Genomic DNA, 16,521 nt, shown 5'->3' on the forward strand with positions numbered 1-16,521 from the left:
TTTCAAGGTTTAGGATTATAGCCCACTCTCCCATCTCCCTAACCATCCAAGCTGGAAATTCTAAAGTCAGCTTATGGACCTTCCCTGGTTGCCTCTCAGGGCAGCAGCCTGCGCCTCCCCACTGCCCCTCAGTACCACCCTGTCCACCTTCCCCGTTTCTCTTTGCCATGGCTCTGGATCCTGGACCTCACACATTTCTCACCTGACCTAGTGCACCACAGCCTTATCTGGTGAGCAAGTCACAGCAGGCAGCCCACAGTCACATAGCAAATGAAGAGCCAATTCAAAATGAACACCCAGATTCAAAAGCCGGGAAGATTCTTCCTGCTGCGTGGCCCCTGGGGCTGCTTCAGGCCGACCCCACACAAGCCGTGAGTGTGACTGGATACCAAGATGTCAACCTGTCACCTTCCTTCTCAGAAACCTCCAATGACTCCTCCACTGCTAGGAGAACCAAGGCCACGGTCCTCATCTCTGCAAGGGCTGGACCCGACGCAGCCACCGTGCAGTGCTTTCTGGGTGTTGCTCCCACCCTGAGGACGCACCCATCTGCACATCTACACATCCCTGACACAGAATGGCCTGGTGTTGGCCTACAAACTCTCCACATCCTCCCTCCGACCTGGGATCACCTCCAGATGCCTAATGGCACAGGACACCATGGGAACCCCATGGAGGCAGTTCTGCTGTGGCATTTAGGGAATGGCAAGAGCGAAGCTGTACGTGTCCAGTGCATGCATCATGTTTTTCAAGAGTACACTGAACCCACAGACTCAGAGAGCTGCAGTAATCTCTGGGTCCCCTTCCGGTTCTCACAGTGCTGGGCTGTAACATTTAAGTTCAGGGCTCCTAGAAACTACAGCACACACAACCGCTTCCAGGTTTACTTTGACCAGCCCCTCCCACACCCAGCCTGGTGTCAGGGACTCAGCTCCTCTCACGCACTCTCACCCCCAGTCTCTGTCTACCAAGTGCTTACTGGAGGTACAAACCCTGGGCCTCGCTCTGTTGGGGAGCAGGCAGGGGAAGGTCCCTCCCATGTGACAAGGCGGAGTTTCAGCAACACAGCCCATGGGGCAAAGCCCCTCCCTGCAGCCCCAGGGAGCAACTTACCCTGCTCCTTCTTGAACTCATTCTCGCTCATGAACACGGGAGCCATCAGCTCGCCGACAGGCGGCTGGATGGAGACGTAGAACTGGCGGGTGTGGGTGCTAGGACAGGCGAGTTGGAAGAGGCATGGGAAGAGGAAATGAGGCCGTCACCTGTGTCCTCACTGCCCCTGGGGCTCAAGGCACCAGGAGGGTGAGGATGGCCCCACAGCCTTGGGGACGCAGCTCCCAGATCCACCCACCGTGTTATGTTGTGGTCCCTCCTGCCACCTATCACCTCCAGCTCTGGCTCTCTGCACCCTGCCACCCCACCCACACCCCATGGTGGGACTTCATACCACAGCTGGAAGTTGGCTGCCTGGGTTGAGTCACAGAAATTGATACCCATTACAGCAGTGGCAGTCTCTCCAGGGGCCAGAGACTCTGAGTGGTGGAAGACAGGCAAAGGGGAAGGGCCCTGTCACCCCATGGTCAGGAGCCCAGGCTAGCCTTATCCCTCCTCCCACCCGACCCCAGCTGATCAGCACTCTACAGAACCTGGACTCCCTGGGCCCTGGACACTGTTCCTGGGCTCCCGCAGGAATCCAAACCCTTTCCTTTACCCTCCCTCACTTCATTTACATCATATCCAAGTCCTGAGACAACCAAGGCCAAGGTGTCGGCAGCCTGCACAGGAAGCTGCTCAGCCCCTTGTCTGTCCTGCCCACCGGGGCAGGGTCATGCCAGGTGCTGTCTGCGCCCCATACAACCTGGCACACACAGAGTATCAGCAGCCATAGAAGGACCGATTCTGTCCCCAAGAACTTCCTCACGTTCCTCCTCTCCTGGGTCTGACCCTTCTCTTACCGATTTCAGGAAATTCTTGGATGCTGAGGCCAGCAGGCAGCTTAGGGGTGCCGATGTGCAGGCCCTTGATGGGTGTGTCTGAGCTGTTGGAGAAGTAGATGTGGATGGACACCATGTGGGGGTCGCTGGGGAAAGGCTGGCGGCTGAAGGCGTAATCCACGGCCAGCCCCTCGCCAGCAACCCGGTGCAGCAGCTCCTGCCTTCGGACGCCAGACACCGGGCTCAGCAGCTGGAGCAGGGGAGGGGAGCACGGCCATGAGCAAGGAGGAGAAGGCCTGCCCCGCTCTGGCTGCCCCCAGGTCCCAGAGCACCTGTCCACTCCACAGCTGAGACTCACATGGGAGACACAGTGTGGAGATGCGCTCCTTGCCCCAGCCTACTCACCGAGGGCACCAGGGAGGTGTCTGTGAGTGTCAGGCCCTCCAGATCAGCAGCAAGACTCCTGGACAGAACCGTGGGGGGCGACACAGGCTGGATGCTGGGAGAGGGAACTGTGGGAGTAGATGAGAAAGACCAGGGTGAGGAAGAAGCTGGGTACACTGGCTGGGGTTCAGCAGGAAGCCCTGGGCGCCAGGAGATAGTAGTTCAGCACCACGGACAGCGGGGCAATGGTGGCTGCAGGCTTTGAGCAACAGGAGACCCCAACCCAGCCTGAGCGTGAGCCACACACCCCCTGTGGCCACTCCCCTCACAGAGTCCCCCTGTGACTCTGGCCTCTCCCACTCACAGTCCTCCAGGTCCAGCAGGGAGATCTCCTTGGCTGCTGGGGTGCTTTTGCTGGTAGGAGGCTATAAGAAACATTGAACATGGGTATAGGCAGGTAGAGCCCCGGGAAGACCGTGCTGCAGCCTGCTCCGGCTAGAGACAGGTGTCCAGGAGGCAGGGCCCTGACCCGCAAGCCCCTCACCCCTCACCGGCTTCCGCTTCCAGGAGGCAGGTTCTACTGGCTGCTCCTCCTCAGACTCGGATGTCTCCTCCGAGCCCGAGGAGCTGCTGCTGGACTCGCTGCCCTCATCCGAGGAGGAGCCATCTCCCTGGTCCTCTGGCGCCTTCTGTTTCTTCTTCATCTTCCTCTTCTCCCCTTCCTCCTCACTCTGCTCACTGCAGAGCGAGAAATCAGGGCTCAGCCCTGGCCAGGACCCCCTCTCCACCTGGCTGAAAACGGGGGCCAGGGTAGGGAGCCCTGGTGGTAGAGTTCACGAGGGGCTGAGTCCCAGGCAGAGCTTTAAACCAGTTCATGCCAGGCCAGGACTGCTTCTCCACGCCACCCCACGAGCGGCTGACCAGAGCAAGATTCATGGGAATCAATTAGTGTATGCACCGGTCCTACAGTGTGAGCAACTCAGTGGCTCCGATGGCCTGGGCCCCTGTGCAGAGATCCCTGTGCCCCGCAATCTGCTGGCCAGCCCTCCTCTTACCTCTCACTGCCTCTGCCTTTCTCCTCCTCTTCCTCCTGGTCTTCGTTATCAGACTCACTGCTGGATTCCCCTGAGCCGCTCTCGCTGCTGCTCTTACTGTCTGACTCACTCTCAGACGCGGGCTCTGGGAAGGCACCGCATCAGTCAGGCCTCCTTCCCTCATGGCCAGCCCTATGGGTCTGGAGTTGGCATCTCAGGACCTGACTTTTGATTCAACTTGGAAGCCTCACCCTCCCTCAGGACCTGACCCTGGCCCCAGATGCCAACTAGAACTGCCAGGCTGGCAGGCAGGGTTGGCCCATGTGAATAGTCACCTGCGTGCATGCGTGTGCATACACACACAGAGCCACACACATGCACACCCCCTCCCACATGTGCACGTGTGGCCGGGGAGCATAGGAGGCCCAGCTCTGCTCATCTCACCACTGTCTGCAGACTCCGTGGGGCCAGACTCGCCCTCCGAGTCTGAGTAGAAAGGTTTTTCCTTCTCCTTCCTCTTGTCCCGATTCGAGCACTTGGTCCACTCAGGCACCTGCAGATGGGAGTAGGAATGGGGAGCAGGGTGTGGTGCAGCTGATCATCATGGATGGACGGGGGGAGAAGGAAAGTTCACCTCTTCTGGGGCTCTACCTGTTCCCATCCCAAGAGAACAATGGAGGATGGGGAGAAAGAAGGGGGAACTCTCTGGGGGAGGGGGTGCCTCTCACACACCAAGGAGGAACTGAGTGAGAGAAGGCATAGGGGCAGGGGGAGCACACAGGGTAGGGTGGCAGAGGACACGGCACACAGAGGGGACCTCAGTGTATCCGCCCAACAGGCCCACGCGGGTCTCGGGAGGGGACAGATCTTCTTCCTGTATCAGGGAGGGCATCAGCAGTGCTGGACTGGCACTTCCAGGGCCCTTAGCTCTCTATGCCCCTCCACCCCTCCCTCCTGCACCCACAGAGGGCAACCCTCTACCCACTGACCTCCACGTTCCGCACAGATGGGTCCGGGGCTTCCTGTGGCCAGTCTGGCAGCTCCTGGTAGCCCGTGGCCTTGGCATTGAGCAGATGGGATAGGGAGCCCAGCTGGAAGTGGTCCCGGTCTGCGGACAGGGCTAGAGGTCAGGTCAGTAGGTGGGCTATGGCGTGATTCTGGGTGAATTCCCTATCAGGGCAGGGCCAGGACTTGGAGATGCCCCAGTGGCTCTCTCACCTGGGCTGCACCTGCAGGCTACAAGCTGGAAAGAAAGGGGGCTGGGCCAGGGCAGGGGCTGAGAGGCAGGGATGGTGGGCCTGCAGGGATGGATGGGGCACAAGAGGGTGTATGGCTTTCCTTCCAGGGCTGTGGGGTTTGCAGCACCACTGGGAGGGAGAAGGGTGGTGACAGTGAGGCAGGGGCTGCTGGGCCAGCTCCAAGCAAGAGGAGACTGTCAAGGTGGTCCCCATCTGTGAATCTCCCTATTCCAGAGTCCAGCAAAGAGAAGAATGAAGACACCTGGGAGAACTGGGCTTTGTGGAGGAGGCTGCCCTCCCTGCAAAGAGCCAGCTGGGAGACCCTCCCCCACCAGGAGAGGCCAAGCCAGGGAGGTTGGCAAGGCTGAGGCCTGAGCCCAGAGTGTGCTGAAAGAGACAGCCTGCAGGGTGCCAGTAGCCACATTCTGAGCCTTTCTAAGCCAACACCTCCCCTTGGGGAGTCTTTTCACTTCCTGCCTTTCTGGGTCCCTGGTATATAAAATCCTGATCAAGATTCCCAAACGTTGCATCTGCTCAGAAAAAGCTGTGCGACAGGGAGCCCAGGCAAAGGAGGGGAGCTGGCTGCCACTCCAACAGCAAGGACAGACACACAGGGGAGGTGGTAGGTGGGAGTGGATAGGACTTGAGGCGTGCAGGAAGGGCAAGAGGCCTGAGCCAGGGGGCAGGGCTGGCTTTGCTCCAGAAGTTCTGTCTGCAGGAGCCTGATGCCTGAGGCTGGGGTCTAGGGAGAGAGGGGCTGAGGGTTTACCTTTGACCTTGGCTCCCACCTTTGAAAGATGACTCCAAGACCGGGGCTGGCTTAGGAGCCAGGAAGAGCTTCTTGGCGTGGCGGCTGAGGACCCCACCCTGCTCCGAGGGGACGATGAGCTGCCGGGTGAAGCGCGCCCGGTCACGGATGTCATAGTTCTGGTCGTACTTGGCCAGGCTCAGCACGTACTGGGTCAGCAGCTTGGTCTGGGGGAAGAAAGAGAGGTGGGTCGGTGGGCAGGCAGTCGAGGGGGTGGGGCACAGGTGGTGGCTGCGTGCACCGGCTCGTTCCAGGCCAGAGCTCTCCCCTCCCATGGGCCCCTGCGTCTCTTGGCTCCATTCATCCTCACTCAGCCCTGGCCGGAGGAAGCTGCTTAGTCCTTGTGGACTCGCCTGCCTCGGATTCTACCTTTCTTTGAGTTTGTGGTCTACACACTCCCAGGTCCAGTCAATCTTGTGCTAGCCCTCGTAGCCTCCAGACTCACCACTCGGGTGGGCTGAGGGTGAGATGGAGCGGGGCGACCCTGCTACCCGCTCAGTAGGCTCTGAGGGGTCTGAGGGCCTCAGGAGACTTTAGTGAGACCAAAGCAAGTGGCAGCTGCCCTGGGCTGGCCCAGGTCTAGCAGGGCTCGCCTAAAGCCCTCCTCTCTGCTCTCCTACCTCCAGGCTGAGCCTGCCTGCAAGAGGCCTCAGTGGCAGCGGCCAACATCTGCCAGCCCTCTGGCTCATGTGGGGCCACACCTGGCCTTCCAGACCTGCACTCTCTGTATAGGTGGGGGTAGAGGGGCTGTTATTACTCCCTCCTTTTACAGAGAAGCAGTCACTAAGGGAGCTCTCCCAGCCCAGGTGGAGGGACCCACGGGGGCTGCCTCCAGACCTGGCATGGGCTCACACCTTCTGACTTCAGGGGGCTGCCCAGGCCTAGCTCTCCAGGTATCCATCTGTCATGACCATGGCCAGCAAGTGCTCAATAGCCAGAGTGCCCCAAGATAAGGACAGCAGGGACTAGCAGAATGGAACCTGGAGCCCACCTTGAGACTCTGGGGGTTCAGGGTGACACGGTCGTTTCAAGCTGTGGACGTAGCTGGCCCAGCAGCAAAGCAGCTGCTGTGGCAGGTCTGCCCTACACCACGCTATGTTCCTGTCAGGGACTTCAGTGACCTCACCCTAGTTGAGCTCGCTGCCTTCCTTCAGACAACATCACAGGTCAGTGTTTCTAAACCCACATTCCCTAATACAATAGACTTAAGACCTTGAAGATAGGATAGGATGAAGATAGGATGCCACAGAGACAGAAGATGTGACCCTCCTGTGGCTAGACATGACCTTGGGAATGCCCTTATGGACAAGGCCTAGCAGCAAGATGCCACTGAGCCTCTTTATGGTTTAGGGCACAGTCCTTCCTCCAGGCTTCTTCCTCACGTCCTCATCTGATGCTAGAAAGAACTCTGCAGAGTTCGGACCAGCCTGTCCCTAGCCACAACTGTGTATCAGCAATAACACAGCAAGGAGCCGGTCTACCACCTCAATACAACAGCATTGTCTACAATGATGCACTGGCCCCCACCCAAAGCCACCATGCCCCCAGGGATGACAGCTTCCAGTCTGCACTCCCAGGATCCTCCCACCTCAGCCAGGCAAGATGTGAAGGAATTACAAGGCTGCCCTGGTGAGCCCCATGAGACAGGCAGGCTGACCAACGGGCTCCAGCTGCCATGCAGGACTAGAGGGGCGAGTGCTAAATCCCCCTCCACAGTCTGTCAATGCACCTGCTGCTGGACAGCCACCTGCTCAATCAGGCAGGGGAGACCCAGGACTGCATACAATGACAATCCATCCTCACCTCGTGCCACACAAGTTCCTGAAGGATGCAGTGGGTGGATTTCCACGTCCTTCCCATCAACCCCTGCCTCACGAAGGTGGGTGAGCCGAGAACCACCTCTGCCCAAAGTATCACTGCTGCTTTGCCAAGTGGCACATGTACACACACACACACACACACACACACACACACACCCTTCCTTTCTCATCCTCAAGGATCCCCCCTTTCTCCACCTCCCCTGCAACAGGCTCGGAAGAAAGGATGGAGAAAAACATTGGTGGAGGAAGGGGGACCAAAGTTCTTTTTATTAATCATGGAATCATTCTAAGGCCTGTGTCAGCAGAGACCCAAAGTGTGGCCTGCATGTCCATGTCCATCTGCTTGCACACTCACATCCTGGGCCCTCTGGTGGAGACTGGGACTCCTCGCATCCTACTTGGGAGAGGGGTTCACTCACAGATGTACCCATAGCTCTGTGGTTATAATGTGCACCACTGTGCTGTCTCTCTTACTTGGTAATGCTCATGTGGGCTCCTGTCCAATCTGCAGGACACAGCTCAGTGTTGGGTAAACAGCAGACTCTCTGGCCAAAGCACAGGTGGCCAACAGTGGTGGCATTCTGATGCCCTTCTTGGGGAAATGCCACATACACAGGCCCAGACTGTACGGAAATGAGCCAAGCTTACCAGCAGGCTTGGGGCTCAGTCACAAGTGTGTCAGGATCCCCACACCCAAGTGGCTCACCACCCGGGCTGTGTCACCTTTCCAACATTCCTGCCACCTGAACCCAGGAAGCACACAAATGTCTGTTCAGTGATGTTAGTGTTCCCTCTAACATCTCGCTCCACAGATCTGACTCCCACACCCAATACCCAGCTTCTCCATGCAGCTGCTGGCCTGTCTGGCTCCCAGTCACAGTCCCAGCACTTTGGTGATCCATGCTTACCACCACGAAAGTCTGCCACCACCTACCACAGATGGTATGAGCTCCAGGGCACAGCCCTGCTGCTGCCTCTGGTCCCATTCTGAGGCTTTGCTCCAGGAGCAGACAGACATCTCTGCAGAGGGCCACACGTATTCCTACAGCTGGCCAACTCTGCCGTTGTAATACAGGGGCAGCCACAGGCAGCACAGTGGCCAGTAGCACTGCATTACCAAACTGGCCGCAGGCCACTGCTGGCTGAGTGGGAGCTGCCATGGCGTCTGGTGTCCCTAGGACCTAGAAAAGCTCTGTGCATCATCCTCTGTTCTTAGAAGACTCTCCTGCCACAACCACAGGGGATGCTGCATAGCCAAGAGGTGTTTAACACTCTGCTAGTCCAGCTGACCTGAGCCTCCCCCTTGACTGTGGCATCTCTCATAACCTGTCACTGCAGTTACATCAGCCACTCATGCCCCTGCAGAGACCTGCCCCTAGCCCTGGCCCTGGCATGACCTGGCCAAGCATCACCACGCTGTGTGAAGTGGTACAGCCCAGATGTCCTGGGAAGGTGTGTTGTCTCATCAGTACCTAGTGCTTCTGGCCCCTTCTGCAGCCCTCATCAACTATGATTCTTCACAAACTCAGTGCTCCAAGTGCCGCCAGTCTAGACCTTTAGCCTGGCAGCCTCAGAGCAGAGCCTGCTCAGCAGCATCGGTCTTCCGAGCACAGCCAAGCACAGGGGCAGTACCTGTTTCTTGGGCAGACGAATCAGCTGTCATGCCACACCTTTGGAAAAGGGCTCAGGGCTGCCAGGAGTGTGCCATAAGAATGCCACCTGGGCAACCTCTGGGGAGCAGCCCTTACCTGCTTGGAGTTGGTCAGGTAGAGCTTGGCAGCCAGGTTGATGACCTGCAGCTTCACGATGTCCTCCTCTGCCGTGAATGACTTGGCCATTTTCCTCAGGACATCCGGTGCAATCTTGGGGACATGCTCGCAGTACTCTCCGATGAGCCACAGGATGCTGGCACGGGCCATGGGCACCTGTGGGTGTGGGAGAGGAGTTAGGACTGAGGCAGGCAGGGGATCTGCATGGGAGCGTGCATGGTCTACAGGCAATCTGTGCTGGTCTGTGATGTTATGGTTTCTCTGGAAAGGGAGTGGGAAATGGGTGGGGGAGAAATGAAAAGGAGGACACTTCCTGAACAGCATCTCTGCTCAAGCATGGGAAGAACCCTGCAGCTCCAAAGTCAGCCACAGTGCAAAAGACTGGGGTCAGGTGTGGTGCAGCAGTTAAATCACCATATGGGTGGCATCCGGTTCAAGACCCAGCTTCTCCATTTCCCATCAAGCTTTTGTTTTTTGTTTTTCCTTTTAAGATTTATTTTATTTTTATTACAAAGTCAGATATAGAAAGGAGATAGAGAGGAAGATCCTCCATCCGATGATTCACTCCCCAAGTGAGTGCAACAGCCGGTGCTGCGCTGATCTGAAGCCGGGAACCTGGAATTTCCTCCAGGTCTCCCACGCGGGTGCAGGGTCCCAAAGCTTTGGGCCGTCCTCAACTGCTTTCCCAGGCCACAAGCAGGGAGCTGGATGGGAAGTGGAACTGCCGGGACTAGAACTGGCGCCCATATGGGATCCCGGCACGTTCAAGGTGAGGACTTTAGCCGCTAGGCCACGTCACTGGGCCCCAAGCTTTTGTTAATGTGCAACCTGGAGGCAGCAAGTGGTAGCTCAAGTACTTGGGCTCCTGCCACCCTCGTGGAAGACCTAGATGAAGTCTCAGGCTCCCGGTTTCAGCCCAGCCCAGCCCCAGCTATCTGTGGGCATTTGCAGGTAGTGACCAGTGGATAGAAGATTCCTTTTTCTTTCCCTGTCTGCCTTTCCAATAAAAGCAAAAATAAAAATGTTAAGACAAATTGTCTGGATCTATCTGCTTAACTTTTCTGCCTTAATCTTCAGGAACAGTCTATGGACAGGTTTCATCTCAGCAATGCACAGACCAAGCCAGGAGTGAGCACCCAGCCATCTCTGGCCAGAGCTTGAGAGAGAGAGAGAGAGAGAGAGAGAGAGAGAGAGAGAGGGAGAGAGAGAGAAAGAGAGAGAAAGAGAGAGAGAGAGAGTGAGTGAAGGCTAGGAGGTTCAGCAAGGGATCCCCAAAGGGAAGGCAAATCCTGGGCAATAAGGTCAAGGTCACATGGTCTGGCCTCGCCTTCTCCTTGCTCCACCTGAAGATCTTTCAAAGCCAATGTGATGTGCAGGGTTTGGAAGTCCACTGTTGTAAGTTTAAGATTCAATTACAGGATCTTCAACATCACAGGGAAGATGTGGAGGGGAAGCGGGGCTGCTGGCTCACCTGAATGTTGTCCGTGAGCTTCGCCAGGTGCTTGATGATCTCCCCGTGCTGTGCTGGCTGCATCTGCAGCAGCTTCTTAATGACCACCACCGACTCTGCGACCACAAGCTCTGTACAATGGGAGCAACAGTCGGATGGCCAGACCCAGGTGGGGAGGCGTGGGAGACATCCCCAGGCCATGGGCTCTCTTGCTCAACACCCTGAACACCTTGCTGGTGACCCTCAGAGGTGTAGGAAAACCTGGACCTTAAGCAGAACAATCCAACCAGTGCACATGCACTGTCTTGATACACAGTGGGAGAACCCTGGGCCAACAGAATAAGACTCGCAGGCAGACACCTGCTGATCACAGGGGACAGTCCCTTGGACAGGCAGACACCTGCTGATCACAGGGGGGCAGTCCCTTGGACAGGCAGACACCGACCGTCACGGTTGGACAGGAGCTGAACCAGGCCGTTGAGACAGGTGTCACGCACTCGGCCTATGTTCGTTGCACAGCGTCCGATGGCCTGGATTGTGGCAGCCACAAAGTCCTTGTCCATGCTGCGAATGTAGGTCTGGGGAGGAAGGGGCGAGACACCATGACAGAGTAAGCCCCAGCAGGCAGTGAGCTCTCAGTGGTTCTGCAGCCTCCAAAGTGACCCTTAGGAAGCTTGTGAACTCCTGATGTCAGAGACCCACAGCTGAGACAGGGCGAGACTCCCCACTCCTCTATGCAGATAGTCCTCAACACAGGCAGAAAGTGGGGTATCATCATAGGTAGGAACCTTCTGCTGCCAGGGGCTCTGAAGACAGAGCTGAGCCAACACCTCCCCTGGACCTCCTGGGCTATACCTGGAACTCCCGCAGGACGGTAGGGATGTTGGTCTCATTGGCCAGGTTGGTGAGCACTTCCAGCTGCAGGGAGAGGTAGAGACACAGAAGCTAGGCAGGTGGCCAGGCCCTGGTGTGTTTGCAGCCGAACCCACAGAGTGATGAGGGGGACACTGGCAGAGCCTGACTCATTGTCCAAAATGCAGGCTGCCTCTTTGAGTGGGTTCCTTAAAGCACACCTATAGCATCTGTATCCTAGGACCACCGCAAATGAGAATGCGCCCCACCGTCTTTAGCATGGCAGTCACCTTCCTCCACCCCTGAAGGACCTGGCTGCTGGCCGCCTCTCCTTTTCCAGGCCCTGCCCACTAATCCCCAGGCATGCAGCCTTGCCTGCCCTGGGCTCCGTGCAGTGACTATCTGCCTGTGTCCATTTCTGTCCACAGGTGAGTCCTGCTGCTTTCTCAGGCTCTAGCTTCATGCCCAAGGCTGCAGTCTCTTCGCTTCTACTTCCTAAACAGGTGTTTACAGTTGTCTGTGATTAGCTGCCTCCCCCACCCCTTCTAGATCCAGCAAGGTGACCGATTTGTAGTAGGGGTTCCCAGGAATACGGCAGCAGAGGTACGGGTTCCTCCTGCCACTTGGCTTACTGACTGAGGAAGGTGCATGGGGAACCTAACACCAAGGGGGCTAGGGTGGGGTGGAGAGGAGGACAGAGGACTGTAGGAGGCAAAGCCCAAGCCTAGCTGTCAGCAGAGAGGTGGGCCTCACGTCCCCGAGCCAGTTTCAGCAAACAGGCACTGCATTTCACAGTGAAAGTGGCAGGTGCATACCAGGTGCCAAGCAAAAGAATAATTCTCTTCTCCCTGGGCAAATGGCTCCAGTCTGGCAGCTCTGGGCTCAGTCCCACACAGGAGCAGCTCTGAGGCAACCCCAAGTGGTTATCTGAGGGGGCACATGGGGCTGGGGACCAGCCGCCCGTCACTCACCTTCAGGATCTTGATCTGGGTAGGGTCGGTGGACCTGATGTAGAAGCTCTTCAGGTAGGGCTCGAACATGCCCTGGCACAAGAAAGGGGGACCACGGAGCTCCACCACCAGCCCAAGCCCCTTTTCTCTCCAGAGCTGGGATGGGGCGGCTCCCACCTCATTCCTGCCCTCCCTTCTGCCTCTCAGGTCAGACCTGCTCTATGACCACCAGTGGCCCTTTCCCACCCACCCCAAGCCCGCGCAGGGGGCCCACGTGTGGGAGGGGCCTTCTCTTCCCCTCTCCAGGCACAGCCAGGGCATTCTCCCCTGGTGCCTCACCTGCATCCCTCCCCCAGCCCCAACAGCTGTCTCAGCTCACCCGGCGTTTGATGGACATGGTGGCCACGTTCTGGAGCACCACGTACTGCACTTCACTACCAAGCAGATGAGAGAAAGAGAAGAGACCCCGTGGGAAGGCAGGAGAGTGAGGAGGGAGATGGGGCTGGGTTCTGTGTAAGGTGCTTGCGAGAGAGGGTCAGGAGCCCGTCTGGGACCGGGTTGACACAGCCCAGGATGCAGTGGGTGGGCCTGGACCAGTATGAAACTGAGTTGGGGGTGAGGCCAGCCCGCAGCGGAGCAAAGGCTGGGACAGACCCCGGAAGGGTGCAGCGGGGAGAGGCGGCTGTACCTGTGGCTGCGCAGGAGACGCACGAGCGCCTTGGCGATGACGCCCACCTCGGCCTTGGGCGCCAGGTGGAAGTAGAGCTGCGCCACGGCCATGACCACCGCGGCGCTGCGGCTCTGCAGCAGCGGCTTGGTGTTGCGTAGCAGCAGCCGGTGGTCGGGGTCCATGACGTAGGGCTTCCGCGTCGGGAGCGCTGCGGCGGCGGTGGTGGTCGCCTCCTCCGACCCGGGGCCCTTGGCCTCGTCCTCCTCGGAGCCGTAGAAGGCCTTCTCAGGGTTCTCCTCCAGCAGGGATTCCTGGGGCGGGGCGCAGCGGCTCAGCCACTCACGCCCCGAACCTCTCAGCCCGCGCGCGCGCGCGCCAGGGTGCCTGGCCCCTGGCGGCGGCCACTTACGTTCTGCGTGGGGCTCAGGAACTGCGTGCGCGCGTAGCGGGTGAGCATGCTGATGATGACCACCTGGCCCCACTCCTCCACGTCGATGAGCAGGTTGCAGAGCTTGCGGTAGTTCTTGTGGATCAGGTCGATGCGCTCCGGGCACACCTCCTCGAAGGCCATCACCACGCTGCCTGCCACCAGCTGGGGGCCGACAGCACCCAAGCCGGTGAGCAAGGCAAGGACGGCAGTGCCCCCTCGGCTGGTGCGCACCGCCGCCCTTCCTCAGCTACACACGAACCGTGGTCTTGTCGGCCAGGAGCTTCTCAATGACTTCTATCAGCTGATCCTTCTGATCCGAGTCCAGACTGCAAGAGAAACCGCAGAGGGGGATTCACCCCCTCCCACGTTTGAACCCGAACCACGTTCATCCCCTGCCCGCCCTCACCCGCTCGAAACCCCGCCTCTGTTCTCTTCCATCTGTGTCAGACTGGGGTGAGGCCAGGCATGGGCTTGGTGCCTGAGCGGGGCCGGGCACCCCCTTGGTAGAGTTGGGGGTTGGGGTGAGGCGGGAGCAGGGTTGGGAGGGGCTACCTGTAGAGCTTGGGGATAGCGTGGGCGGCGGTTTTGCGCACGTAGGGGGACATGTCCGAGGCGGCCTCCTTGATGGCTAGCATCATGATGGGCACGATGATGGGCACGCGGATGCTGGACAGGACGCGGAGGGCACTGGCACGAATCAGTTGGTTGGGGTCCTAAGGGCAGAGGTGGAGGCAGCCATGAGAGGGCGCCAGGTGAAGTGATACAGAGAGCCTGTTTTGGAAGCCAAGGTCCCCCGCTGCCACCAGCAGCTCCCAGTTCCCTGCCTCCTGGAGGATGCCCAGAGCTGGGTGTCTGCATAAAGGTGGGGGGAGGCACCACCTGGAGCCCTGCCCCTGGATTTTGGCTGCAGATCCCTGACACCTAATTGGGTGTAGCAATGAACGAGGCAAACACCTGCAGAGCGCCAGGAGTCCCTGAAACACCCCTTGGCTGCGGGGCGTGTCCTCGTGTCCCTGTGTGACGAGGCCAGACTCCCCCAGCTGCCGCTCAGAGCTGCCCCCTTCCGGCCTGTGCACAGGTGAGTATAGGTCCTTCCCGAGGCCAAGCACAGCCTATGCACACGCCTGGTCAGTGCTGGCCCTTTCTTTTTTTTTTTTTTTTTTTTAATTTATTTATTATTTTTAATTCATTAATTACATTGTATTATGTGACACAGTTTCATAGGTACTGGGATTCTCCTCACCCCTCCCCAAACCCTCCCACCATGGTGGATTCCTCCACCTTGTTGCATAACCACAGCTCAAGTTCAGTTGAGATTCCCCCCTTGCAAGCATATACCAAACATAGAGTCCAGCATCTTATTGTCAATTAATTCCATAATGATGTAAATTTTTGCTGATGGTATGTTGGAGCTTTTAATTGATCGGGATGATACTCTGCTGGCTCTGTCTTCAGACCAGAGAGGGTATACCTAAGAAGCCGTTGAACTTGACTGGCCCTGACTTTCTAAACCAGTCTAAAGACTCCCAAGGTTACAGGTGACATGGATGGCACGCCCCTCGCAAATGCTGCAACTGATTTTAAAACAGATGGTTTAGAAACATCTGCTTAAAAAGCAGGAGTCACTTGTTTTTTTTCCCCCCTGGAGACAGTTCATAGCTCAACCACCAAATCCCCTTTCCTTAATTTTTAAAAGCATTTTAGTTGGGAATGCTTGTAGAGTCACAGGAAGTTCTGTCTCTCCCTCTCTCTTTTTAATCTCTCTTTTAAAGATTTATTTATTTTTATTGCAAAGTCAGATATACAGAGAGGAGGAGAGACAGAGAGGAAGATCTTCCATCCGATGATTCACTCCCCAAGTGGCCGCAACAGTTGGAACTGAGCCGATCTGAAGCCAGGAGCCTCCTCCAGGTCTCCCACACGGGTCCTCGGCTGCTTTCCCAGGCCACAAGGAGGGAGCTGGATGGGAAGCGGCGCTACCGGGATTAGAATCAGCGCCCAAATGGGATCCTGGCACATCCAAGGCAAGGATTTTAGCTGCTGAGCTACCACGCAGGGTCCTCTCTTTTTAATCTCTTAGAACAGCATTTAGCCTACCAGTTGAGACATCTGCATGGCAAATCAGAAAACATGCGTTCCACCCCCAGCTCTGGCTCCTGACTCCAGCTTCCTGTTAATCTGGCCCTGGGAAGCAGCTATAGTGGCTCGACTAAGTGGTTCCTGCACGGGAGACCCGGATGGAGTTCTCAGCTCCTGGCTTTGGCCTGCTCCAGCCCCAACCGTTGGGGAGTGTCCATTTGGGGAGTGAACCAGCAGATGGAAGTTAGTTCTGTCTGTCAAATAAATACTTTCTTCAAAAAAAAAAAAAATCAAATTTATGTCTTCTTTTAAATTTTAAAAAAATAATTATTTTAATCTATTTGAAAGGCAGACACAGAGATCATTTGCTTGTTCATCCCCACCGACTTCCCCTCTATTATATCAATGCAAAGTCCTTCAGGAACAGTCATAAATCCATCATTCTGCCATTGATGGGACTGTTAAAATATTAATGGGTGCTGGACTCTGCCACTGTCTATACCTACAATGTCAGGATGCACTTAAATGGGATGCAAGAATCTGTTTTTTAAAAATACTTTAGGGCCCAGCGGCGTGGCCTAGTGGCTAAAGTCCTCATGTTGAAAACAACGGGATCCCATATGGGCGCTGGTTCTAATCCCGGCAGCTCCACTTCCCATCCAGCTCCCTGCTTGTGGCCTTGGAAAGCAGTCGAGGACGGCCCAAAGCCTTGGGACCCTGCACCCATGTGGGAGATCTGGAGGAGGTTCCTGGTTCCCGGCTTCGGATCGGCTCAGCACTGGCCGTTGCGGCTCACTTGGGGAGTGAATCATCGGATGGAAGATCTTCCTCTCTGTCTCTTGTCCTCTATGTATATCCACCTTTCCAATAAAAATAAATAAATCTTTTAAAAAATACTTTAATATATATTTTTACATTTTTATTGGAAAGTCAGATCTAGAGAGAGGAGGAGACAGATCCTCCATCCAATGATTCACTCCCCCAGTGACTGCAATGGCCAGTGCTGCGCCAATCCGAAGCTAGGAGCCAGGAGACATGGGTGCAGGGTCCCAAGGCTTTGGACCATCCTCAACTGCTTTCCCAGGCCACAAGCAGGGAGCTGG

The 16,521-nt window shown here is 56.9% G+C and overlaps 1 protein-coding gene across 1 annotated transcript in view; it reads right to left on the reverse strand.

Moving 5' to 3' along the window:
* AP3B2 (adaptor related protein complex 3 subunit beta 2) overlaps window positions 1-16,521 on the reverse strand; it is a 30,138-nt gene that overhangs the window by 2,218 nt on the left and 11,399 nt on the right. Inside the window, exons 5-24 of the mRNA XM_004594594.3 lie at window positions 13,892-14,052; window positions 13,599-13,665; window positions 13,319-13,501; window positions 12,928-13,220; window positions 12,619-12,673; window positions 12,261-12,332; window positions 11,293-11,355; window positions 10,883-11,015; window positions 10,459-10,568; window positions 8,967-9,143; window positions 5,379-5,565; window positions 4,342-4,460; window positions 3,797-3,905; window positions 3,374-3,497; window positions 2,870-3,056; window positions 2,683-2,743; window positions 2,340-2,446; window positions 1,956-2,184; window positions 1,448-1,532; window positions 1,114-1,211 (exon numbers count right to left, since the gene is read on the reverse strand). Of these exons, the coding sequence (XP_004594651.2) occupies window positions 1,114-1,211; window positions 1,448-1,532; window positions 1,956-2,184; window positions 2,340-2,446; window positions 2,683-2,743; window positions 2,870-3,056; window positions 3,374-3,497; window positions 3,797-3,905; window positions 4,342-4,460; window positions 5,379-5,565; window positions 8,967-9,143; window positions 10,459-10,568; window positions 10,883-11,015; window positions 11,293-11,355; window positions 12,261-12,332; window positions 12,619-12,673; window positions 12,928-13,220; window positions 13,319-13,501; window positions 13,599-13,665; window positions 13,892-14,052 (2,620 nt within the window). The remainder of the gene's footprint in view (window positions 1-1,113; window positions 1,212-1,447; window positions 1,533-1,955; window positions 2,185-2,339; window positions 2,447-2,682; window positions 2,744-2,869; window positions 3,057-3,373; window positions 3,498-3,796; window positions 3,906-4,341; window positions 4,461-5,378; window positions 5,566-8,966; window positions 9,144-10,458; window positions 10,569-10,882; window positions 11,016-11,292; window positions 11,356-12,260; window positions 12,333-12,618; window positions 12,674-12,927; window positions 13,221-13,318; window positions 13,502-13,598; window positions 13,666-13,891; window positions 14,053-16,521) is intronic.

Source organism: Ochotona princeps, chromosome 6, assembly GCF_030435755.1.
Source record: "Ochotona princeps isolate mOchPri1 chromosome 6, mOchPri1.hap1, whole genome shotgun sequence".
Classification (NCBI taxonomy): Eukaryota; Metazoa; Chordata; class Mammalia; order Lagomorpha; family Ochotonidae; genus Ochotona; species Ochotona princeps.